The sequence below is a fragment of the Pinus tabuliformis genome, chromosome 5_2 (assembly GCF_031772625.1).
Source record: "Pinus tabuliformis cultivar Carrire ecotype Pingquan chromosome 5_2, CPIR1, whole genome shotgun sequence".
Classification (NCBI taxonomy): Eukaryota; Viridiplantae; Streptophyta; class Pinopsida; order Pinales; family Pinaceae; genus Pinus; species Pinus tabuliformis.
The window spans coordinates 321,778,779-321,806,439 of record NC_142306.1 but is presented as its reverse complement, the minus strand read 5'-3'; the positions used below and the strand labels follow the sequence as shown (position 1 = coordinate 321,806,439).

The window sequence follows — 27,661 nt, the reverse complement described above, 5'->3', positions numbered from 1 at the left end:
AAATGTTGCTAAAGACATGTATGATGTCTTGGGAGCTTTGTGTGAATGTATCTAGGAAGGTTCTCTTGAAAAACAAACTCATCTCTACTTGCATGAGCAAAATAGATACAATAACAATCTATCTTATGAAGATAACATAATAGAGAGATTAGATTGTTGCAGTTTGGGATATAGTTGAGGGTAATGAGCTAGTTCAAATTTCTTTGAATAACTTTAACCCATCGTGGCATAACTTTGTCCAAGTTATCTTGGTTGAGAGAAAAATTAACTTTGAGTAGTTATGGGATGCTTTCATTGTAGAGGGGATGAGACCGTGACAAATATCAACCAATTACAGGGATCTTTTAGATCTAGCTCACATTGGGAAGGTGAAGAGGGAGGAAAGAAAGTATACAAGAAGAGTTAGAAGAAGAAAGACAATTCAAGATCTTCTAACTAGCAGAAGAAGGATTTGAGCCATCTCAAGTGCTTCAATTGCAACTAGAATGGCTTTTGTGCTTCTTTGTGTCCTGAGAAGAAGAGGGGAAAGAGTAAGCAACAATAGTAGAAGGAAGTGCTAAGGTCCTATCCTTGCGCCTTTAATGGATAGATAGGTTGTTATGTATTGAGGTCGTTTCTATTAAATGTAGTAGATATAGTGTGAAAATAATAATTATAAGAAGTCTTACTAGAAGGTTTCACTTGCTAGAAAGTTCCTATGAATTGAGATAGAAAATATATGAAGAAGTAGAAGCAAGGTAATGAGATGTCTTGTGAGGCATACTGTAATTGGAGCTCTGTTCAATTGGAGGTTGCCTCCTCGAAGAGACGAGTGAGTATTGATTTCATCAATAAAGGTTTGCTAATTGACGTATGTTGGTTCTCCTAAATCCCTATTATTATTATAATTTGTCATTTTTTCTTTCGCTCCAAATCTTGCTGTAGTTTGCTATTTTGCTTTGAATCTTCTTTTTTGCTAATAAGGAACACTATAAGAGGTATTGTAGCACTTTCTTGAATCGAGAGTTCTGGAGATTTTTTTAGGATGGGGATGTATTTTGGTGTCTATAAATAACATATTGACCTAGCATTGAGTGGGTATATATGTGGTTGGGGTCCCAGAAGAATACACATAAGAAATACAAGTGGTTTCATCTAGTTGGACGCCCTTGTAACCCTTGTTGGCACCCCTTTGAGTAGTACTGCGTCTGACAACAATTGTATATGGAATTTCACTTTCATGTACCCTTGGGTATACTAGAAGCCCCCTAGGTTACTTGTATGCATCTTTAGATAAGTCAATTGATCATCTTGCCATTATAGTGCATCAAGAACAACACTCTGGAAGATTACTTTCAAGTACCTTGGTAGTGATGCATTATGGCTAAGGGTACAATGGAGCTTCCTTAGTAGGTGCCTTGAGAGATCGGGTTAAGTACCACTATTGGCCTGCAGATATATTAGAGAGCTATAGTACTTGGCATTCCCTTGCCCTCAAGACCTTGGAAACTTTGCCCTTTGTTTTTAGTATGTGAAATTCCTACATAAATTGTCATATTTAGAATTTGGGAATTCTATTAGTATAGTAATATTTAGGTGGGAGTACAACTTTTCCAAGAAAAGCAAAAAAATAAAAATTCCATGAAAAGTAGCAAAAAAAAAGTCACAGTAATGCTCACACCCTTATTTGAGACCTATCTCAATAGACTCCTTGTATTGAGTTGTTGCTTGTGTGGTACCACTTTGTAGTAAGTCTTTTTGGTAGACTTGCCTACATCACTACCAGGTTGCTATCTTAGAAGATCTAGGACAAAACATTGATCACATTGGCACCCTCTCTTTAATATCCTTTTTTTGTGGACCCGCATCTTCATGGCTACCACTTGAGGACGAGATATCTCCAACAAAGTCTATTTTTTGCAGACTTTGTGTGATGAATTGCAACACAAGATAGACTACAAAAGTTAAAACACTCCCATGCTTAGTAATATCTTGATGACACATGTGACAAACTAGCCAACGTGGAGTCACTATTCAATCAACTATCCAAATTCATGGCTTTGTAGAATCAAATTCTCACTTCACAATCCTTGGGTTATTAATGGCCGGACCAACCTCCCTAAAAGGAAGGGTTAAATCATCTAATCCTAGTGGAAATCACTCCACCTTGCATGATCATGATTAGATGCCTAACATGTGACATAGAGTTTTGAAATCTAATCTCAAAAAATTTGATGGGTTCAACCCTATAGGATGGGTCAATAAGATGGAATGTTAATTTTTCTTGCATTGCATCACATTGGACTTGATCAAACATTGTGTGGGTGTCTTATATTTGAATCTTTAACATTGTTAGTGGTGGTAATGGCATAAGAAATCCCAAGGGGATTATATTGCTTGGACACACTTTGTTTAAAATCTCTATGTACACTTTGAAATAAACACTCATTATTTGGGAAAAGTAACCAAGCTTAAACAATTTAGCACATTGAAAGATTTCATACCCACTTTTGAGTAGGTAGCCATCATCATTGAGGGAACATCTGAATTTTTTCAAAGAATGCTTTATCAATGATTTGGAAGAAGAGCTATGTGCAAAGTCTTAATGGCTTATCCTATTGCTTGGTTGGAAGTGTCTGAAAGAGCCAGGGAAGCCCAAAAGGTTGTGAATGCTCAAATAAAAAAGAACCCCCCCCCCCAAACTAATTTTGTTATGTCCTCTCCACCTGTCAAGATCCATAAGTTAATTCGAACCAAAATTACAAAATGACAACTTAAAGGTCTTTTTGACAATTGTGATGAGAAATATTCCCCTGGGCATAAACGTAAGGAGTAAAAAGTCTTTATGGCCATTTTGGAGGTCATTTTTGATGATGAAGTTGAAGCTTTAACCCTTAAAGGTCCTTCATCCATCCACGAAAGAGATTTATCTATATGATTTGTAAGATGTTGAACCGCAGGTCTCCTTACATGCCTTGACTAGTATTTTTTCTCCCCAAACCCTCAAATTGATTAGTTGTGTCAAACATCACGAAGTCATTGTCTTAATTGATAGTGGTAACACCCATAAATTCATTCATTGATGTGTAGCTTAAGAAATGCACTACTATGTCCGTGTTGTGAACTTCTAAATCATGATTGCTAATGGAGGTTCTCTAAAATGTGGTGGTTGTTGTGAAATTGTGAGGGTTCAAATGGGTGATTATTCCCTGAAAACCCACATATTTGCTATTGAAATGGGTTGTTATGAGTCATGACATTATCTTGGGTGCTAAATGGTTACAAACATTATGGCCCATCACCATGGATTTCCCTGAGTTACATAAGTGTTTTTAGTAGGATGGGCATAATTACATTTTCAAAAAAATTATAGTTGATTCTTTGAAGATCATCAGGTCCCACTGTATGGAAAAACATCTTAAAAGGGGCATTAAGGCATTGTGGCTCAGTTTGAATCCATTCAAGCCATTAAGAGACACTTTCTCAACCCATTCATTTTGACATGTAGTTAGTCTTGGCCAAACACCAATTCGTATTTGAACCTCCCCAACCATTAGCACTCTCCTGAGGTGAGCATGATCATTCTATTTTTCTCATGCTAGGTAGCCTCCCACCCAATGTACACTTGTATTGCCATCTATTTGCCCCAAAAAATGAAATAGAAAATAGTTTAGGAGTTGCTAGCAGATGGTGCCATTCACCCTAGCACGGTTGCAGAATCTAGTAGGGCAACTATTTAAACCAGTTCTCCTTATCCTTAATAATTGCTTGTGAACTTTAGTTATCTTCTTATTATGAGTGATTGGAGACTTCCACAGTGAATCATATTGTTAGAGATTTCCAGACTAACACTGTGTAATGAGTGTGATCAGTCCATAGTGAATCATATTGTTAGAGATTTCTAGACTAACATTGTATAATGAGTGTGATCTGTCCACACTCATTACATAGTGTTAGTCCGGAAATCTCTAACAATATGATTCACAATGGATGGACAGAGCACACTCATTACACAGTGTTAGTCCTGGAATCTCTAACAATATCTTCTTATTGTTCTTTATTAGATCTTTTCATCAAATAATTATCAAGAGCAGAAACAATAAAGATAATAGACACAAGAAGTAGGCTTCAAGCTAGGGCAAAACCCCTCAAAGGGGAAAACTCATAAATAATATCTTCTCTTCTTATAAGATCCAATCAAATGAGAAAAACTAAGACCTAAACTCCTTGACCAAGTCCACCTCCAAGCACAAAGTCAGCCCTCCAACAATCTCTTCCCAATAGGTCAAAGATCAACCAAGTCAACAAGGGTCAATCCTCCTTCAATCTGCTTCAAATCTCAGTTTCATTCCCTAGGTCAGATCTACAACCTCGACTTGCAATTCTCGGTCCTGCAATAGCTGTAGAAACCCTAATTTTCGCACGTGTGGATTGGAGTAGAAAATTTCAAATCCTTCTTTCCTTGCTTTTGGTCTTTCTCTTGCTTTCTTGATTCTCGCTCTTGTTTTCTTCTCCTTGCTTGCTATTGATCGAACTGTAGAAGTTGTGTGTAAATAAAGTCTTACAACTACTTGTTCATCAACTCTTTCTTAAAGGTCCAAATGGGCTTTTGGTGTCTTTGAAGTGGAATATTTTTGCTATATTGTTAGTCATGATGGTGTGTGTGTGTGGATCTAAAGAAAATTGAAGCAATGAAGGATTGGCCTCATCCCAAAAATCTAAAATGTGTAAGAGGTTTTCTTGATCTCATTGGTTGTTACATAAAGCTCGTAAGGAAATATGGTAAGATTGCAACTTCCTTCACAACCTTGCTAAAAGAAAAATGCTTTTAGTGGGAATGATGCAATAGAATTGACTTTTTAGGATTTGAAGTGTTCTATGTGTACAACACTTGTATTTTCTCTACGTGACTTCATTGAGGCCTTTGTCTTAGAATCGACGCCTTGAGTAAAGGCATCGAAAGAATACTTATGCAAGAGGGATGGTTGCTGGCTTTTACCAATAAACAACTATGTGCTTCAAATCTTAGTTTCATTCCCTAGGTCGGATCTACAACCTTGACTTGCAATTCTCGGTCCTGCAATAGTTGTAGAAACCCTAATTTTCGCATGTGTGGATTGAAGAAGAAAATTTCAGATCCTTCTTTCCTTGCTTTTGGTCTTTTTCTTGCTTTCTTGATTCTCGCTCTTGTTTTCTTGTCCTTGCTTGCTATTGATCGAACTGTAGAAGTTGTGTGTAAATCAAGTCTTACAACTACTTGTTCATCAACTCTTTCTTAAAAGGTCCAAATGTGCTTTTGGTGTCTTTGAAGTGGAATATTTTTGCTATATTGTTAGTCATGATGGTGTGTGTGTGTAGATCTAAAGAAAATTGAAGCAATGAAGGATTGGCCTCATCCCAAAAATCTAAAATGTGTAAGAGGTTTTCTTGATCTCATTGGTTGTTACATAAAGCTCGTAAGGAAATATGGTAACATTGCAACTTCCTTCACAATCTTGCTAAAAGAAAATACTTTTAGTGGGAATGATGCAATAGAATCGGCTTTTTAGGATCTGAAGTGTTTTATGTGTACAACACTTGTATTTTCTCTACGTGACTTCATTGAGACCTTTGCCTTGGAATGCGACGCCTTGAGTAAAGGCATCGAAAGAATACTCATGCAAGAGGGATGGTTGCTGGCTTTTACCAATAAACAACTATGTGAGAGGCACTTGGGAAATTCAAGTTATGAAAAGGAGATGATGGCTATATGCATGTTGTGAATATCTGGTATCCATACCTCTAGGCAATGTTTCTAGATCAAAACTGATCCTTGTAGTGTAAAATACTTATTAGAGCAAATGATTTCTTCCCTCAAACAAAAAAAAATAGGTCACCAAAATGTTGGGATATGACTATGAGATAATTTATAAGTACGACAATGTGGTAGCAAATGCTCTCTCTTGGAAGTAGGAAGAGGAAGGGTCCCCCTTTTCACTTTCCTTAATAGTAGTAGACTAGTTGAATGACATCTGCAAAGAATGCTAACAAAACCCAAGATCACTAGCTTGATCCAACAACCTCAAATTGAGACCCAAGCATATTTGGGCTACGCTTGGGAAAATGAAGAGCTTTGCTATAAAGGGCATCTTTATTTGAGCCAAAATGTCAACATTTAAATCATGGGTGTTATCTAAGCTTACGGTCCCCTCCCATAGCAGGCCATTTAGGTTCCATAAAACATATGAAAGGATCAATTGTTCATTTTTCTTAAAAGGCACAAATAAGGACGTCCACACCTTTATGGTAGAGTGTGACATTTGACAATGGCACAAGGGAGAGAAAATGAAACCTCCAGGAGAACAACAACCTTTACCCATTTTTCCAATTGTATGGACTATATTGTGGGGTCACTAGAATTGGCAATAAATGTGTAATCATGGTTGTGATTGATTGCCTTTCCAAATATGCTCATTTTTGTGCTCTACAACTCCCCTTCAAGGCCTCCATGGTCGCTCAAGTATTTATGGATAATATCATTAAACTTCATAGTAGGCTGCACTTGATTGTGATGGATTGTGACCTCACCTTCATTAGCAATTTCTGGTACAAGTTGTTTTCGTTTTAGGACAATCAATTAAGTCTTGACACAATGTATCACCCCCAAACCAATGGTCAAAATGATGTTGTCAACCAGTTCTTGGAAGTGTATTTGTGGTGCTTTACTTCAAAGAGAATTCCAATGGGTTCAATAGTCACTTGTAGTAGAATGGTCATATAATACAACTTATCATGGTTCCACCTAAATGACTCCCTTTGAGGATGTCTATGGCCAGAAGTCTCTCTAAGTACTACCCTACTTAGTTGGAGTCTTTAAGGTGTTAGGGGTAGACGAAACCCTCATAGCTTGGTTGACATGCTATGCACTCTCAAGGATAATTTGGTAATGGCTCAAAATTGGATGAAGTAGCAGGCTAATCACCATCATTCTGAATATTGTTTTGTAGAAGCAGATGAGGTGTTCCTCCATGTGCAACCTTATAAGAAGACCTTACTTAAAGACAACCACCACTCGAATTTTGCTCCTAGATTTTATGGTCCCTATAAGGTCCTCAAACATATTGGGTTAGTGGCTTAAAAATTAGAGCTTCCTAGCCACTCTAAATTCATTCAATTTTCATGTCTTTTGTTTAAAAAAAGTTTTTGGATCTAATTGCTGTATTCAAACTAGCCTTCCAAAACTAGCCTACAAAGCCCCTAAAAGCAAGTTTGATCATTAAATGTGCTTGGGTTACAAGGCAACCCATTAGCCATCAACAAATTAAGCCTAATTTTCCTACACGTGTGAGGCTACCATAGCCACCTAATTGCTGACGTTATCCATAATAATGATCCAAATGCCATGTCCAAGGGAGATGAGGTGTCAAAGAACATGTAGATGCTTGGATGATAGAAAATTTGAGGGTTGGCGCTCAAATACACCTCAACATCTCCTGTGGGGTCCCAAGATCCAGCTATGGTGCCATCAAGTGGTCTCCATGGGTCTCCCACTGTCAAATATAGCCTCCTCTCCAGCATCAGGGCTTCCTCTAGTGCAAAAACCCCTCCCTAGCCTCTCAATGGGAGACCATCCTCATCTAGGCTCTGAATCAACTCCTGCCCATCAGGTTGTGTCAAGGCCAACCTGGGGGCATACTGGGTCTAGTGGTGTCATCATGAAGAATCCTCAAAGCTAGGTCAAATTAGACCAACGTCCTAGGTCCTGGAGGTACTCTAGGACATGTGTCATCTACTAGTGTGGTCAGGATGCTCTAGTATCTCAACGCTGCACTTGATTAGGCCAATGTACTTCTCTAAAGGGCTTGGGTACCTGTGAAGTGGGTGCCCAAGGCTTAGGCTGCTGAACCACCTAATAGAAAACAACATGGATTCTAGTGAAGGTAACCGTTCATCAAAGACTAAGATCAATAATGCATCTAAGTGAATCAAAATTGAATGCTAAGGGCATAATAATACTTCGAACAAATATCCCCTTTCGAATTAGGACCAAGTTCTCGCAAAGGTCTTTTCTCCCTTGGTAGGGGTGGCCAATTGTCAACCCTATTAGATGCTTCCAACCCTTAAGGGAAGTAACATTTCCCTAGTCTACCCTTCAATTGATAGGTGTTAGTGTACAATAATGTGGTAATGGAGGGGAGAAGACTTCATGGTCAAGTGTCATGGTCAAAGGGACCAACTGATGGGGGTGTCCACATCTTGAGTGTATAGATGCGAGGAGGGAGCATTCGTGGAGGTAGGAGTTACCATCTTGACCTGATTTTTCCACCTCTCTTGTGTGCCTTTTACTTCTTGATTATTCCTTGTATTACCACTTATAGCTCATGGGTTAGAGCTTGCTTTGTATGATGTAGCAGTTTTATTACCCCTTTTTGATGTAATGGTGCATCATGTGCTCAGGAACCAAATGATGGCCATATGAGGTAGGTAGAGCTCATGCTAGGCTTTTGCCCACGTGCTAATCTTTATGTTCCAACCATCTTTTGCATTTTGATTTTCTTTCTTTTGTTTCATTGTGGCCATGATATGTTTTTTTTTTTTTTTAGCTGCATCAACCTTCTAGGGCAAAGTTTCTAGGCCCTACTTTGAGGTATGTGAACATATAAGTGCCAAATCCCCAAAAACCAATGACAAGTTGTACCTGGAGAACGGAGGTGAGATATAGGGCTTGTAATGTGGGATGGAAGGTGTTAAGTATGGTATTGGGAAAATGGAATGCGCTATCTCGATCATGGCTTTCCGGGTAGTGCCCCTCATATAGCCCAAAGGGCCTTAAGGGAGGTCCCACTGGACCAAGGTCAAAGATTAACCACCTGGTAAGGTGTGTGAACAAAATTACGGTCAAGGCTTGTCAATCTTCCAGATCACTCCATTATCCATACTAAATGCCCAAAACAAACAAGTACAAACATCCGATTGCAAAATGATCAAAATACCTTTTGAACAACCACCCACCTTCATCCAACTGTCAATGCTGGATGGTGAGAAGCTGATGCAAATGGCGGAGGCACATGGCATATTGTTATCTAATGGTGGCTGGCAGGGGCTGGCTGGCTATCAGATGTAGGAGAAAAAATCCCTCCTGTGGGTTACCCATTTTGTTGGGCAATAGTGCCAAAATTAAAGCACTGACAATGTACAAATATCTCCACTTCGCTGATATGGAAAGATGTTATTTGGTTTTATTTTGATTGGTCCATGTCTGGAACCTTCTTCGATGGGAAGATGCCTTTTAAATGGGTATTGAATATTTCATTCTTTATATTGTGGTGGGAAGTAGCTGTAAGATGCTACCTATGTACACAAATTATAATTGTAACATGAGGAGATGAGTATACTTCCATTTTATATTGCCGAACTTATTGGCAACAGTGGACAATAGAGTTCTAAAGCTCTCTTTAGCAACTATCATTTACGGAGTAACTATTTTGTATTCAGTGTTCACCTATTCTCTAATTTAGCATTTTTCTATCCAGACTAGAATACAGAGATAAAATGACCTATTATATAATCATATAGTTTTTCAAATGTCAGCTGATGCTTTGGGCTGTCACTGATATGTACAATCCAAATTTCTCATGTTACATTGGCGTCAGATGTAAACTTTAAGTTCAATGAAATGCTTGTGGGTGGAGCTGCAATAGATGCAACAGGAGTTCCTTTACCAAATGAAACTTTGGCTGCTTGCAAGCAATCAGATGCAGTGCTTCTTGCAGCTATTGGCGGGTTTGCACCTTTTCTCTTAATTATGCCTACACTGTTGATTTGGTTTTGTAATATGTATATTACTGTATTTTGCAGTCATGTGCTAGATCTCTTTTCTGAATGTTAGTGCTAAACATGTTACATGCAGCTATAAATGGGACAATAATGAACGTCATTTGAGGCCAGAAAGTGGATTGCTTGGACTTCGTGCTGGACTTGGTGTGTTTGCAAATTTGCGGCCTGCCATTGTTTTACCTCAAGTATGGGAAAAATAGGTCCTCTCTTTTTACACATCACAAATTTTCCTCATAAAGTCAATCTTCACATATTCAAAATTGTATCTTTTATTTTCCGTAACACATTGGAGGGGTGAAATAAATGCTTCCTTTTCATTGTATAGGGATGAGAAAATATTTACAGTGAAAGGATGATTTCTATCTTTGACATAGAAACCATACATTTGGGGGGATCAATTCTGTAAAATTACCCTGGGAATATATTTAGCTTTGCCATCCTCATTATAAAGGATCATATGCTTTAATATTCTTGTTGGTTTTCTGGTTGGTGGTGAAAGTGGTTACTAATCAATGAAGCCATGCTATTGCTTTTGATTCCTTTGTATTTTGGTGATTTTTAAGCTTGACTCTAGGTGGGGAGACTAAAATGTGTTGGGGCTGTTTGATACTTAAATGAGAGAACTAGACCACAGGAGGTGTTAAGAACTTGAGACAAAGCAACAAGGCTTATCAATAAGGAAACAGGTGAAACACTGAAAAGTGAGGCATTAAGAGGAAATTGCTATTCCTTGGTGTTTTTCTGTAGCTTTAACAATTGATAGGAAGGAGAAATGTTAAAATTTTACATGTTGATTGGATCAGCAAACAAAAACAATTGAGAAAGATGGAAACTTAATTAACTCTCAAAACTGCTGTTACGGCTAGATCTGAACACACATAAGCAAACTGAAAAGTGTGAACAGCAAACTAAAAGTGATCAGAACCAGTGTTGAAAATATCGGTATTGGCAAAATAGCGGCAAGGGTCCAGAAAACATCTTATTGGCAATATCGGCGAAAATATCGGCAAACATAAAAATGCATAATATATTTATTTTTTTTCAGAATTTTAATCATATAAAATGACAACAACATGAAATAAACACATTGGCACATAAATATGAAGAAAACATTGATATATATGATGTAGTGAATGTAAAATAAAAATGATACATCAAAGGCGATCCCAAATCCTGCTGATCCCTGATAATTGTCCAATCAAGGACTCAAATGTGGAGAACCAATACAAAATAACATCACATATATAAAAGTATCTCATCATCATGAGTTATATGTAGCAAAACAAATAAAACTAGCAGCTATCTATTTGAAATCAGTGCCCTATCCCCCTTTTATGGGAAAACATGATGGGTTGTTTGCCTGGCTTGCCTCTGAACATAATGTCAAATAATGACTGTTGGGTATGGAGCTGTGCTCTCTTATATCTATAGCAGATGGTGCCCACAGTCTCCTCCTCCTGCTCTTCTTCGCGCTGCTCCTCCCCCGAGTCCTCCTCTTGCTGCCCCTGTTTTAATGGTCCCTCTGGCTCTAACCATGCAGGTGACTCCTCCAATATGGGCACCTCAGACTCCACTCTCCATTGAGACAATACATCAATATTGTCTTAGGAAATGGCATCTGGATCCATTGGTGCTTCTATTCGCTTCACTCGAAGTCGGATATTGTAATGCACATACACTAAATCATTGAGGCGTGAGCACTCTAACCTGTAAGAGTTTCAAAAAAACTAATGAGTCTTGACTCTTGACACTTGAGGGTCATAAATTAAAATTACAATAAATGTAATTGCTCAACTCAAGGCTGAAGCTCAAAGTTATACCTGTTGCGCTTTTTTGAGTGTATTTTCTCAAATACACTCCAATTGCGCTCACACCCTGAAGAGCTACATGTTTAACTCAGGATTCTTATGGCCAATTTCTGCAAATTTGGTGCCCTTGCACCATAGCTTTGCCACCAAATATCTACAACAAAATAAAGAAATTAAAAAGTCAAAAACTTAAAACATAATTAAACTTTCAAACAAAAGTTACATAATTGAATTTTAAAAATATAGAATTATAAATAAGTAAATTCTAAATTGAAAATTCTAATGAGTGACGACTTGTCACTTACATGGCATGAAGAGGGTCCTTTCCTTAATAACACCATCAAAGCCAAATAGGCCAACACAATCTCGATAAAATTGTATTTCGCTATTGATTTTGCTACGAAGCTCTAGATCAGGTACCATCCTCTGAATACAGGAATGGAGCCCTTCCATCACCTCGCCATCTAAATCAAGTTGCATTTGTATGAAAAGGTGGGGTTGAGGAAGAGTGTTGCTGCATGAATGGGTTGATGAAACATCCCTGTCCACCGACTATCGATCACATCTCATAACATCATATGTCTATCAAGCCCAACAGAGCCCTTTTCTGCATAATAAGAACGAATGGACTCCTTGGCCCTATCCATGGTCTCATACAAATAAGCCATTGCAGGCTTGCCCCCATCTACCAATCTTAGAACCTTTATTATAGGTTCATTAACTGAAAACACTTCTTCTACTCCCTGCCAAAATGTGTCAGTGTACACCATTTTTGCAATGGCTCTCCCATCTTGTCTCCTGCTGTATCTACAATCACGCCACTCATTAGAAACAAACATTTGCTTCAACTCAAACTGACATCGAAGCAAACACTGAAGAGTAATAAAGTTGGTGGAAAAACGTGTGATTGCAGGACGCCACAACTCCTTGTTTCTAGTGTATCTCCTCATGAGGCTAAGAACAAAAGCATGGTTATATATAAACTTGGGGACGCTCCTAGCCATATCAATCACCTCCTTGATGAAGGAGAGTTTCCCCATATCCTCAAGCAACAAATCGATACAATGTGCTGCACACGGAGTCCAGAACAATGTGTGGTGCCTCTCCATAAGCATCCTGCCAGCAGACACATAATTAGCTGCATTATCTGTTATGACTTGTACCACATTTTGCACACCAATCTCCCGAATGAACCCATCTAACAACTCACATATCATTGCTGCATCTTTTATATGTGCCGATGCATCTACTGATTTAATAAAATGGTACCTTTAGGACAATGTACCAAGAAATTAGAAGGGTCCTACCCTTCCTATCTATCCAACCATCAGATATCATTGTGCATCCAGGCACTTCTCATGTTTGTTTCAACTCTGCCAATCTAGAGTTGATGTCTTGCTTTTCTGTTTCAAGTATTGGCCCCCGCAACTCCTCATATGTAGCACTTTTGTACCCTGGGCTCACAACAACAATAGCATCACACATTGGTTGCCAAAATGGATTGGTTTTGGTGATGCTGAGAGGTAAGGCACTCCAGAAAAGACACCTCCCCATAACTCTATCTGCTTATTTCTTCTCCCTTTTTTTAACAACTGATTTTATGGAAGGTTGTGCTCCCAATAACATTAGCACTACCAGGTGACGCTGTGGAGCCCCTCCCAGTACCTTCAGCCTCAAAATGAGAAGAAGATATCCTGAAAGATCTACCTGCACGTTCAACCTTGTTTCTTTCTGCCTCTTCCTTCTTTCTGTCTTTCTCATCAATTGTTTCAAGAGCTTTTTGTATAAGCTCCACACTAGAAACCATTCAAAGCCCAAAATCATGTCCAGGGAGTCTAGCCAGATGCTATTTCAATCGCGTAACCCCTCATGCCATCTTGGTCCCACACAATTTGCATGATAGATATGCCCGATTTGTCCCACCATTAGGCTCCCCATACTCCCAAAATGGGTCCAAGGCTTTTGGCATATTTGCAGTGAACTAATTAAACCTAGGGCACCAAAAAAACAAAAAATTGGCGTTAAACACCAATACACAGAAAATAATAAGTAATAACCACCTCATTTTAAAACATATTTTTTTTACTACATTTTTTGCAATGTGAATGAAAATTGACAATAAGAGGGTGCATAAGAAAGTTAAAAAGAGAAATGAAGTTTGCTGTCCAAATATGGAGAAAACCCTTGCATTGGCTCATGGGCATAAAAATCACAGGAAATGGGAAAAAAACAAAGAAGCAAAATGTTGGTAGGCAAAGAGTTAAGCAAGCATAAACCCTAAATCTATGAAAAAAATCATAAACATAGGGGTTTTTAAGAACATATCTGTTAATGGAAGAAATGAAGTTTGGCTCACTATTCTTCATTCTTTGATCCACAAGAAATTCTTAGTTGGTGGTGATAATGGCTGTTTCCTCCTCAATCCCTCCTTGACAACCACCACAAAGCTCTTCCCCTTCTCCAAGATTCAAAAACCAAAATGAGCAAATGAAATGACCAAAATTGCTTTTTCTAGCCGCAGCCCAGCCTGCCCAATGTTTTTTTTGGTCATCGCGCGATATTTTGCCGAAATATCGACGATATTCTGGAAATATTGTGATATTCAGGCAAGGAAATATCGTGATATTTTCTCGGCAATATTTATGGATCAAAACAATGGATTGTATGTATTAATGCTGCATAAAACAGTGATCTGAAAATTATGATGGCAAACAGATTGTTAAATTTCCAATACCAGCCCAGATTTATATATACCTCAACAATTTTTATTCCCAAAATATTATTAAATAAAATTCTGAATTGCTGTGAAAATAAAATCACTGGTATTTAACTTCTAAAATAAAATAATTTGCAGCAGAAAAATAAAAATTCCAGAGACCATTTACATCACAACAGTAAATATACACTCCTAACGATTTTGCTTATAAAATCCTCAGGAAAATCTGAGCCTAGACCCACAGAAAAATATACAGAAAAATGCAATGCTGGAACCTGTAACTTGGTCCCAGTGGAAAACTTGGCCGAAGGAATTCGGCTCACCAGAAAATCAGCCACCTGAAGAATTCGGCCCTGGAGAAACTCGGCTTTCACCACCAGCAAATCAGGCCTTTCCTTTTCTCCTCATACAACTCTTGCGCACTCAATAAAATCAGCCCACTGGATAAATAAGCCTTTCCACAACTCAGCCTCCTTTGTGCTTTATCTCCTCGACGTCTCAATTTCCTGAAATCGGCCTCCTGGAAATACTCCTGAAATTTCTCTACACTCTTCTTTCCTTCTCTTCAGTCTAGTTGAGCCTCTCACTCTAGAGAAATTTGCTTCCTCCACTTGTCTGTCGTCACCTCTCCTTTAGGCTTATTTTATAACTTTATTAAGCCAAATCACTAACCCTATTCTCCTAAGTGATTGATGGTCGAGATAAGATCTTGCTTCCCTTAAGATCAACGGTTGAGATGATATCTAAGTCACTTAAATAATTAAATTATTTATCCTTAGTAATTTGGCTTAATAGTTCATAATAATTAATTAACGTTAATTATTGTACTTTTCCTAAGTTAGACTTAGGAAAGAAGTCAAAATTCACTAACTCCTCCAAGCAAACACCTAAAGAAGCAATCAACTATCTCCTACATGCTAAGACATGAAGCTCATGTAGAAGACCTTCCAAAGCTACCAAGAACTTCAACACGGATTTCCTGCACTTTATTACACTTTGAGTGTATATTACTTCTAATAGAAAACATTAAATGCAAACTGCTCAAAACTTTATCTAACCCACAATAACAGTGGTGTGGCATGTATAGTTTTTATAGACTCTTAGGAAACATGAGATGCAATGAATGTAGACCAACTAGTGGTGTGCCCTGCTACATGAGTTCTATGCCTAGAATAACATCCTTCAACTGGAGAAGACCAAGTTTGTATGCATGTATGTGTCTTCTGCCTTGGAAACAGTGCCAGTTCTAAAATAGAACTTCCTCATGACAGCATCCAATCTAAAGTTGAAATTGCAATGACTGGTGTGAACTGAACATTCTAAATCTGTCCAAGAACAGTGCATGCGCACATTCTAAATCTGTCCAGGAACAGTACATCCAGCTTGCTGCATGGATACACTACTGCCACTCTTTGCCTACTAATTGAATATCTGCCTATAAATAAGAAAGTCTAATGCTGGCATATGCCTCTAACACTATTTATTAAGTGTTGCACCTCCTAAGAGGCATCTCTGTTGTGCCTTTACCCACTGATCTTCCATTATGCACAGAAATGCATGTGCCTCTATCACTATTTATTAGTTGTTGCCCCTCCTAAGATGCATCTCTATTGTGCCCTGATCCACAGATCTTCCATTCTGCACTGAAACCGAGGCACAATGGGTCTGCTAAAGTGTGCTGAGCTGCTGGGAGGGAGAACAGTGACCAAGCGACATGGCAAAACTCACATAGAATTGCCATCATCTTTGTTTCTTAAATGGCACAGAATCATCCTCACAAAGCTGCGACTTAAAGAATAATTATGAAAGTAGCAATCTTCACCAAGGTTGCAGGAACTGTTAACCCCCTGCCTTTGGCCCTGGAACTGTACTTTGAGCAGGAATATGCACTCTGAAAATCCAGGAGCACACAATGGACCTTTTGGGCACACTCCCTGCCAATTTGGGTGCATGGCACTCCCAAGAATGCTCCCAGAGGCAAGGAGTGCACTTCCTGGATGCTCCCTAGACCCTCCCTAATAGCAATGTTAAAATGTTATCCTTTTAGTTAAAATTTTAACATTGCCATTCACTGTTTCAGGATGTTTGAGAGTGTTTCCAACCTCATTGGACTTCATGCACTCCTTGGATGCTCCCTAGACCCTTCCTAATAGTAATGTTAAATTCTGAATCTTATCCTTTGACTTAAATTTTTAACATTACCATTTATTGTTTCAGGATGTTTGAGAGTGGTTCCAACCTCATTGGACTTCATATGGAGAAAATATAATTTCATATTCCATTCAAAATTTAGTAGACTTGACAGTTTTCAGGCTTTTAGGATTGATGGGATTGTGACATTTCATTGGATTTTATCATGTATAAGGGTATGTGATTGATATTTAATCAAGATCACCTAGACCTATATGTACCCGAGTGTTGGTGGTGTTGATTGTTGAACTCCTTTTTCATGGCCTTAGCAAAAATGTACCCTTCATTTAAACCAAAATTATTGATCAGGCATGTTAAACTTTTTCTACCATATTTTAAGGCTTGGATTAGGCAGTTTCATCAAAATTGGGTGGTGTCGCCTGATATCCTGAGAGGATCGAGGTATAGGCAAAGGCTAGACAAGAGATAAAGAATGAAGGATGATACTAAATTACTAATGACAAGGATCTCGATATAAGCGAAGCTGGAACATTGCTTGTCAAGGAGTGGTGGAACATGCATGGCGGTGCTACCCAACAACAAAATTTGACAACATGGGTGCTTTCACAATTGGTGAACACTATTATTATTGGACCTTTTGGTGTTCATATTCTGGTGTGTAGATGGCCTATTTTGTGAACATAGCTATTTGGTCATTTTATTGTTGTCAGTTGCTAGATAAACTATTTCATTCCATAAGTTAATGGTCGACTTTCTATAATATGGCTTTAAAAATTGTATGTTTTTTTGTAATTGATAGATTCTAGATGGTTAATGCTTGAATGATTAATCATTAATATCCTATGGATGCCATTTCTATCTTCAATGATGTGAAAATATGCATGTTTTCATAAATTTTGCAATTAATTTGGCATTCTAGATGTTTTATATCTTCATTGATGTGAAAATATACATGTTCTCATAAATCTTGCAATTAATTTGACATTCTAGATGTTTTCTATCTTCATTGATGTGAAAATATGCATGTTTTCATATATTCTGCATCTAATTTGGCATTCTAAAGGTTCTTTTTTTTAATATGAATGCTAGCATATATATATATATAAAATAGACTCTCCCGGGATGCTTTGCTCCTGAGGATTTTTGGAAAATGATGCTCCCGCTCTAAAACTCCCTCTCCATGCAACATTGGACAAAAGTAGCAATAAATGTGAATTTGAAGAACATTGAAATGATCTTTCCAAGATGATTGTAGGACCTTGGGAAGACTTGCAGTTCAATAGGAGTCGATTGGTTTAGAATATGTTAAGAGTGGTAACTTTTATATCCTAAATTACTCCAAAAATCAATTCAGTTTTTGAGTGCAAGATTTCTTGATAAAAATTTCGAGACTTCAAATATTAACGTTTAAGTGATGGACCACCATTTTGAATCTTTTGTGTTACATAAACACTCCCTATTTGCCTCAAATACATGTTCATTTGAGCCTTCTTTCTAGTAGGTTTTCCCTTACGTATTATGATTTTTCCAAAGGTATATATATGCCATTTGTTCTCTCTCTTTCTTTTTATAGCTAAAGTGTGTTTTGAGATTGTTTGGATTATTGTGTGCACGCACATGCGTGCGCACACACTTGCAACCATGCTTTGATCACAAGGACCTTACTAACTCGGACTACTATGAGAATGGTCACTATTTCCAAGTCAGCACGAGTTAGTCCCTGTCATACTTTCTACACTTGCACAAAGGGATCAACCTTTAAACCCTAATATCAAATTTAGAACAAGTGGTTTTCTTAAATTGAGGGTATTTTAAGAAGACATATTAATGAATATAGACGAATTGGTGTAAGAAATCAAATACTATCATAAATGGCTCCATTGTGATGAAGGTTTGATAGTATACATGGCCATGAGGATCTCGGTGAACTTGTTAGTAGTTGTGCATCAACGTGCTCGAGGTTTAATTTACTTGATCCTATAGATTGAACAGGGCTTCAGGTCTGATGTTACATAAATGCATAACTGTGATAACACCTAGAGGAACTCGTGACCACAAGTTGTAGCCGAATCTTTCAAAGGGCGTAGAGGGGTTTTCATGATATAGTTAGCTGGGGATTACATGAATGGGTAGCTATTGGAACTCATTGCACCATAGAGCCAATCAAAGGATTCTTTAGTTTTTTATTTCTATGTTTGTTTGAATTAGTATTGAACTTTGAGTGCCCTTAGTTTTTTAGTACTATGTTTGTTTGAATTGGTATCGAACTTCGAGGGCTTTGCCGCTCCATTCACAGAGTAGGCAAGCCCCCTTCTTATGTATATATATGTGTGTAATTGCCTCAGAGGTGGACGATAAACATTTTTCTTAAGATCATGCTGGATACATTTGCTTTGTAATTCCAGTTGTATAAATTCAATAGATTGCTTGGATTTCATGTGCGGGATTTCAACATAATATTGTTCTAGTGATCTTGTGAGACCAAGGATAGTTCGAGTCTTGGGTATGGCCCAGGCACTGTGCTATCTTTGTGCATTAGTATTTAGTTTCACCAAGTTAGTCTCTAGTTTCTATTGCTTCATTGTCCTGTATATTTTCTTTAAGTTTCTTGTATGTTTTCATTTGAGTTCTTATAGAATTGATATGATGCAGAACTAGCTGCTACATAATTAGTATGTTATAGGTTCACTTCATTCTTAGCTAGTACTTTGTATACAGAGCGATATGTTAGAGTTATGGATATGATTTTCAATGACTATAACATATGAAATGCCATTAGCTAGGTCAAAGATTGAGAATGCTATTGATTCTTTTGGATACAAATTTATGTCTCAATTTAGACTAGGATCTAAGACTATCTTTTAATCGCATTGTGTGAAGTAGATTAGATCATGCAATAATTGTTATTGGTCAAGATAAAGTCCTTTTTTGTGCATACTGCATTGAGTGCCTCATAAGTTCAAACAAACTTTGTGTTGATAAACTAAGTGATTGTGTGTATATGAAGCCATGCCAATTTTAGGAGAAACACATAAAAACATCGTCACTAAGATAATGAGGTTAACGAAATAGTGGACGGTAAACATATTGAGCAAAACTTGCGTGCGAACATTATAATCAAGTTGGCCATATGATGACATAGTCTTTTGATTTCCATCCTTGTCTTATTGTGGGAAGACAAATCATATCTCAAAAAATGTTGAAAGAAGAAGAAAGCTAATGTGAAAACAATTCATATGGCTAGATAAATTCTTGGTAGTGGAGTCAACAAGTCAAGAAGTTGCATAAGTCTTACCATATAGATCAAACATAGGTAAAGACGTGTGAATGCAGAAATCACAAAAGTAGAAGGCTTTTTTTGTGTATATTGCATAGAGTGCCTAATAAGTTCAAACAAACTTTGGGTTGATAAACTAAGTGATTGTGTGCATATCAATCCATCCTAGTTTAGGAGAAACACATAAAAACATTGTCACTAAGATAATGAGGTTAATGAAATAGTCGACGATAAACATATTGGGGAAAACTTGAGTGCCAATATTATCATCAAGTTGGCTATATGGTGACACAATGTTTTGATTTCCATCCTTGTCTTCATTGTGGGAAGACAAATCATATCTCAAAAAAATGTTGAAAGAAGAAGAAAGCTAATAAGAAAACAATTCATATGGCTATAAATTCTTGGTGGTGGAGTCAACAAGTCAAGAAGTTGCATAAGTCTTACCATCTGGCTTGAAACTAAGTAAAGACATGTGTGAATGGAGAATTCACAAAAGTAGAAGGCTTTTAAAGGGTTGTTATAGATGAAGATTTTGGGCATGATGTTGAAAATGTAGCGAGTGAAGGTCTTCTGGTTTGTTCCTTAGCTAGTGAAGACCTTGATTTGTCTCTCTTAGCATGAGTGCGAGCTCATGAGATAGACTTCAGTTATGATGAGTTTATATCAAGTTTACTGGAATGATCATCTAGATAGCATGCATAGAGTTGGAGCTTTAGTTACGTCGAGTCTTCTTCAATTTGACTACAGAACGAGGTGGCAGTTACAAGTTCAGTTAGAACGAGTTAGTCTTTAGTCTTGATTGAAGGGAGAACAAGTTAAGACTCCAAGTGTTGATTGGAGAGAGAATCAATTGAACTCTTAGTTAACTCACAATCACAACTTGACTTCTAAAATTCAACTGTGCCTTCCTTGCATGCTCGAATTGGGTCTATAAAGAGGAGGATGAAGGTGCATGATCATCACAAGTTTGTGAGATCAATTCTTTGATTGTGTGTGCGTAGAATTGAGAGCTTGTGTGCTAAAGAATAGGAGGCGAAAAGTGCAAAGAAAGTAGGTTTTCCCTTTTTGAGTTTCTTGTGTAAACAAGCGTGTCAATTTGTGTGATTTTATTTTTATCTCTCGATTATTTTCTGTTGCTTATGAATTATTATGAAACTTTGTATCTTGGTGAAAGTAAATTTGGTTTTAGTTTTTAGTTGCCTTGTTTTTAGTTATTCATCTAAGTAGTTGCAGAGTTTCATGGAAAATTAACACATGATTATGGCCCATTTCTACATTTCTTTTGAATTGAAACATGAACCAAAGAGAGAGATACTCATTTTCATCTAAGAGGGGAGTACATTGATGAAATGATCATGGCTAATGGTCAAACAAAACCACCAAATACATGGTACCGACTGAAAATGGTTAGTGGTCAACAAAAATCATCACATTAATCAAGTCAAATTGGCTAGTGGTTAACCAATAAAATCATTAGATAAAATGATGAATTGTTGAAAAACAAAAGAATCCAAAAGTTCAAGGTTTGATCCTTTCAACAATCTTCTATTATTGCACATAATAGGGGGGGGATATCAATTGAAATTCAATCAAATTGGGAATTTTAGAATGGCAACTAATCTACTCAACATGATATCCACAATTCAAATTAATCTCTTCAAACAACATGTTTAGGAAGATCTTCCACGAATTCTAGAATCCTCTCGTTGCTCTCCAATTATACATTGGGATGTTGTTCCACGCCTAATTGTGTTTATATTTAGAGAGAATTTCAATGGTCCTATTTGTTCACTGACCATAGAGTGGTTATCCTATTTGTCCAACAAATAATATAAGATGCTAATTTCTTTTCGCCAATTTACTTGGCAAATGACCAAGTATTCATGCAATATTTAGACTTTGCATATGTTCACTTCCAGAAATTCTACTCTCTTTCAAAGTTCATTTGAGATGAACCATTCAACATCCATATTTGATAGTTTTCAAGTGTATCTTCATCAAATCTCAATTCAAAAGTTTTAATTGAAGTTGATACCAATATATGCACTAGATTTTTTTTTGTGACTAGAGGAATCAACAACTAAGCAGGTCTCATACTTGAATAAAATGGGGTTGATTCCCACTGCTACCACTATAACCTCGAGTGCAGTGTTAGGTAGGGGGGACATCCTCTGGGTTTCGAACAGGTGACCATTACGCAAGGAGTGCCTTAATAATACACCCATTCATCAAATGTTCTATGCTTTGTGAGTAGTTTATGCACTAGTTATTGTTGCCTTAATTATTCAAACTTTTCATTAAGGGGGGGGGGAGATGTTAGATTGTTAGTCCCTAGACAATCGCAATGTCTAAGACCACATCGCATGAGTTGTTATACTTATCGATAGATGAGTTGTCATTATCCACTGATGAGTTATTAGTGAGATGTGGATCTAGAGGTGGCCAAATACATGTAGTATAATTTGATATCATGAGATGAATACATGCGTTGGGATGGCTCAAAGTTCTTTTTGCCAAGTTCTTGTGTTTTATTTCTTGACAACATATGATAAAAGAAATTTGGGAGTAATATTGGGAATGAGACTTTTGGTATGGCACTTGTATTTTTTTGATGATCAATGTGGAAAGAAACATGCTAATATGGTTGAGCACAAAGAGGAGGAAGAGTTCTACATATTCATGACTAAAATCAAGAACTCAAAGATAGGATGATTGGTACGTTGATTTAGGGGCATCTATGCATTTTATTAACAATATTGATTAGTATACTGATTTTGCAGAGGATAAATTAAAATCTAATTTTGTCATGTTGGTAGTGGAGAAGAATATAGGGTTAGAGGAAACTTAAATGTCCTAGCCTACCTAAAAGGTGAGAAGGTAATAATTAAAGATGCCCATTATGTTCCTTGTTTGGAGGAAAATCTACTTTTATTAGTAGTATAGTGAAGCATAGTCCACACTTGGACATACATTTCAACAAAAAGAGGTATTTTATTGTTGACAAAAATAGCAAGAAGATGGTTGCTACGGGGGTGGAAGAATATGGCTGATTCTGGTTGCTAGAAAATGGGAATTAGGATTGATTAAATAGAAAGATGGTTATAATGTCATTGAAAACTAAGGCATATTTCCTAGGTTAGAGAGGTGTTAAGCAAGATATATCTTGAGATATGAAGCCCTAGATGATGTTGATTGTTATGAATATAATTTATGTAAAAGTGATAAATATAGATAATAAGTAATAAACATAATAATATGTAAATAAATAATAATTAGTTAAACAAAGAGGCATGTCTAAGGAGACATGACTGTTCATACAGGGACACTTGCTTGGTATATAAGTAGGCCCCTCACTCTCAATTGTATCATCATTCTTATTCATACTTCTTAATATATATTATTGTATCTCAATGGAGATCTACATATTCCAAGTCTTCTCGAGTATTTAACTTGAAGAATGAACTTTGTTTGTTCCATTTGGTATCAGAGCAGTTCGATCCTCTGGTCGCTCAACCGTTGCACAAAGCCGTGTTCTCTGATCACCGACCCTTGGCCATCAATTTTCATCAACCTTGTTGCCATCATAATTCAAGCGTTTCGCTACCAGTTTGGGAGATTCTCCATTTTTACAGTCGGGCGTTTGGCCATTTAAAAAAAATAAACAAGAAAAAGAGAAAAAAAATAATAAAAAAAGATATTAAAAAAAAAAGAAATAAAAAAAAGTTTGTATGTATATATAAAAGGGGAGTTATATATATCAAACAAACTTACCTGGCGCTATCTTCTTACACCGCCCCCGAAGATTTTCCCACGCTGTCTTTGTTGGTCAATAGCCTGCAACCACCATCATAGCAAGTGCAACCCGACAAACTGGTCTTTTCACCGTTGAACCGACCACCACAGACTTAAGCCTATCCCCACATCGGACGTTGCCTCTTTCGAACCTTGCTATAACCGCCACACAATTACCATAACACCCCACTACATAACTAGCTGCTCGATCTGCGGCACCGCCTAGGCTAGTCAACCGACTGTCCGCAACTAGTCGCGGTAGCCCGACATTCTGCCGCAGTGCTGCCACCACAAACTCTTGCGGCCGCCACCGAAATCCGCCACATGCGACATCCTTACTTGTAGTGAGCCATAATCGAGTTGTTTCTCTACTACCTTATTCTACAACATTCTGCTGACCTTCCTGTTACGCTGCCAACCACTATATAGTGGTGCATCCAACGCTAACGAACTTCTAGCCGTCCTTCCTGTTCGCTGTTGTTCCGTTCCCTCACCCTCCTCCGTTACCGTGACTCGTGCCGCATCTGTCTTCCCTATCGTCTTCCTAACCACTGTGTTATGACATTTCACTGTCTTGTTTCTTGCCCGATCGACCTTCCCAACTGTCGCACCTTTCCGTTGACTTCATTGCCATTGTTCACATATTAAAGTCACACTTTAGTTATATGTCCATAGTTATTAAAGTCACACTTTAGTTAAGTACTAATAATTATATGTGTACAATTTTTAATTAATTGTATAAATAATTTAATTATATTTATGATTAATTATATAGTTATATATATAATTAATTAAATCCAATATATATATATATATATAAGGGGAATAAAATTGTATCACATACAGAGAATATATATAGAGTCCTTGTACCATTGACAATATCATCAACAAAAGCACAATGGAGTCTAGTTTGGAAATAAAAGAAGGAAGATTCCAAGAAACTTTACATAATTATGCTTTAGTGCTATTTAGAATTAAAGGGTCTATTGCGGGAAAATATGTCACGATTGCTATCTCACCTGCCGAAGATAGAAATTATATAACCCCTAAAATCGCAAACCAATTAGTGATTCTGAAGTCAAATATAATCGAAAAATTAGACTGTTTTGGCAACAAAAAATATGACATAACCAATTTATAGTTAAACATTGGGGATTATACATTTATATCGCAATTCTCAGTTCAAACCCTATGGAGCAATCAAGGTGACATTATTTTGGGTTCACCCTGGATGGAAACTCTAGGATCCTTCATCTTAAATACGAAAAATAAGTTTTTAACATTTTCCTACAAGAAGAAGAAAATAACACTCCAGGATGTTACACTGAAGCCAAATTCAGTAACACCCGAAGACATACAAGATATTTCAAAAGTAATTTTTCAAGAAGGTAAAAAAGTATTACAAAATATGCAAAAAGAAATTGACAAAATCACTTTTGATCGAAATGAAGAAGTTTCTCGGCTTAAAGACCATAGTGAAAAATTATTAACACAAATTAAGAAGCTTAAGAAGGACAAAAAGTCATTGGAAAATAAGGTACAACAACTTATTGAGAAGGAAGTGTTGAATTCTTCAAATAAAGAAATTCAAGTTGAAGAAAATGGAATGAATACCGATCCAGTGAATATCACAACTCAAGAAGAAGACACGTCAGTTAAAGAAAAAACACACTCAAATGTTGAGACGAAGGAAATTCCAAGTGAAGATTTTGTAACCAACTCGATGACATCGGAACTTGAAGTAAATCAGAATCTTGCCACACACATGATAAGGGAAACCAAAAGAACTCTTTATCTACATCCGAATCACAAGAACAAACATTTCAATCAATCTACGAATCCATATCACTCAGAACATAAACAACAAACTTATGTTCCGAAGAATACTGAAGTGCGCACAACTCAGTCCAGTGATAACAATTCATCACAAGTTTCTAGTAATCAAAAGATTTCACAAAAGATTAATTTAGGATGGTCAGATCCTTCCTTCGTGTGACAATTTTATATATCACTCCAAGGATCATATCAACTTGTATCGACAAAGATGACTGTCCCGAGACGAGAAGACATTCGTAGCAGAAAAAGAGATCAAGCCCTTTCATCAACAAGCTTTGAGGACAAAGCTTTTTGAAGAGGAAGGCAATGTTATGAATATAATTTATGTAAAAGTAATAAATATAGATAATAAATAATAAACATAATAATATGTAAATAAATAATAATTAGTTAAACAAAGAGACATGTCTAAGGAGACATGACGTTCATGAACCATAAAGGGACAACTGCTTGGTATATAAGTAGGCCCCTCACTCTCAATTGTATCATCATTCTTATTCATACTTCTTAATATATATTCTTCTATCTCAATGGAGATCTACATATTCCAAGTCTTTTGGAGTATTTAACTTGAAGAACGAACTTTGTTCATTCCATTGATGCTGAGACAAGTCCAAATTAATAAGAAGAAAAACAAAAGACATGTATACTATGCATTATCTAATGTAATTCATGAGATGAAGCAATGTTATCTGAGTTGGATTGGTCGATCCTCAAAATCGGAACTTGCGAAAAGCCAAAAACAAAACTAGACAATGCCTTGTTTGGAAAAAATCTACTTTCATTAGTAGTATAATGAAACATAGTCCATACTTAGGCATAAATTTCAACAATAAGTTTATTGTTGAAAAAAATAGCATGAAGATAGTTGCTATGGGTGTGGAAGAATATGGCTTTTTCTGGTTGATAGGAAATGGGATTTAGGATTTGATTAAATAGAAAGATTGGTTGTAATTTCATCGAAAAGCCATAATGCCTCGGTTAGAGAGGTGTTAGGCAAGACATATCTTGAGATATGAAGCCCTAGATGATGTTGTTGTTGAGACAAGTCCAAATTAATAAGATGAGAAAACAAAAAATAGGTATACTATGCGTTTTCTGCTGTAATTCAGGAGATGAAGCAATGTTATCAGATTTGGATTGATCATTGGCCTATTCAACCCCCAAAACCGGAACCAGAGAATATCTGGAAACAAAACTGGACCACAACAATGGTTGACAAAAAAATGCATAAAATATTCAAATTTTGATAAAAAAAATCATATGCATCCATGTGAATCCAAACCATTATACATAAAATATGCAAAGCTTCTCCTGTAATAGCAAGGGCACATATAACCAAATAGCACCAAGTTGAATCCATCTTTGAACCAAAATACATCAACAAAGAGGCTCTAAATGGCTTCTAGATTCCAAAAATAAGCATGGTACTAATTAATAAATATATTCCAGATTCTAAACTCTACAATCTAATCATATGAGAGAATCATCTGAATTATTATCCTCTACATCCTCAACACGATTAGACTCTAAAATGGGTTTTTGACTTAATTTCCCTAGCCTTGAAGGTACTTGTTGATTGTTCAAATCCTTTGGATGTGAAAGTGAGTCCAAGTCCATCTAAGATAGGTCTTCACTGTCAAATGTTGGTGACTGAGTCTCTACAACCCACTCTGATGAGGGATCAAAATCATTGAAGACTATGTTGCTTGATATAGGGGTCTTATTCAACAACTGGTTGTGCCTCAACCTAAAGTTGTACTGAGCATAAACCATATCATTTAACTGTTTTTGTTCCATGCAATTTTGCTTCTTGGTGTGCATATGCTAAAAAAACATTACAATTGCGTAGAAGCATTGCATGTCTGGCTCAATATCTGAATTGCAAACTTTTGCAAACTAGGGCACTAACTACCAACCTACCCGTATTAATAAGTTGCAACAAGAGTTGAGGCAAAGAAGCTTTAGCAAATAAGTTTTAAACTTTGACTCAGATTTTGCTGTGAATAATATAATTTGGAAACTTTGAATTTCTTACCTAATGAATCCTTTGATTTTCTTTGTATCCATAGACATGTCGAAGGTACTAATACTCATTGAAATGTAGGAGACCACTGTGTATGTCATCTTGTTTCTTGGGATCAAGGACCATATGCTTAATGAATTTGCACAATCCTTTTACCTCCCTGTTTGCTTCAAAGTCTTTTGTATAATGGTACCTGTAGAAGATGAAAAAAACTTCATCCATTGAGTTTGAAACTTTGACTAAACTTTTAGAATGAA

The 27,661-nt window shown here is 36.9% G+C and overlaps 1 protein-coding gene across 3 annotated transcripts in view; it reads left to right on the top strand.

Annotated features, from left to right (window-relative positions):
- Window positions 1-27,661, top strand: part of LOC149158800 (3-isopropylmalate dehydrogenase 2, chloroplastic-like) — a 244,299-nt gene that overhangs the window by 56,625 nt on the left and 160,013 nt on the right. For all 3 annotated transcript variants that reach the window (XM_089436319.1, XM_089436320.1, XM_089436318.1), the window contains exons 2-3: window positions 9,612-9,741; window positions 9,869-9,980. In XM_089436319.1, coding sequence (XP_089292445.1) covers window positions 9,612-9,741; window positions 9,869-9,980 — 242 coding nt within the window. The remainder of the gene's footprint in view (window positions 1-9,611; window positions 9,742-9,868; window positions 9,981-27,661) is intronic.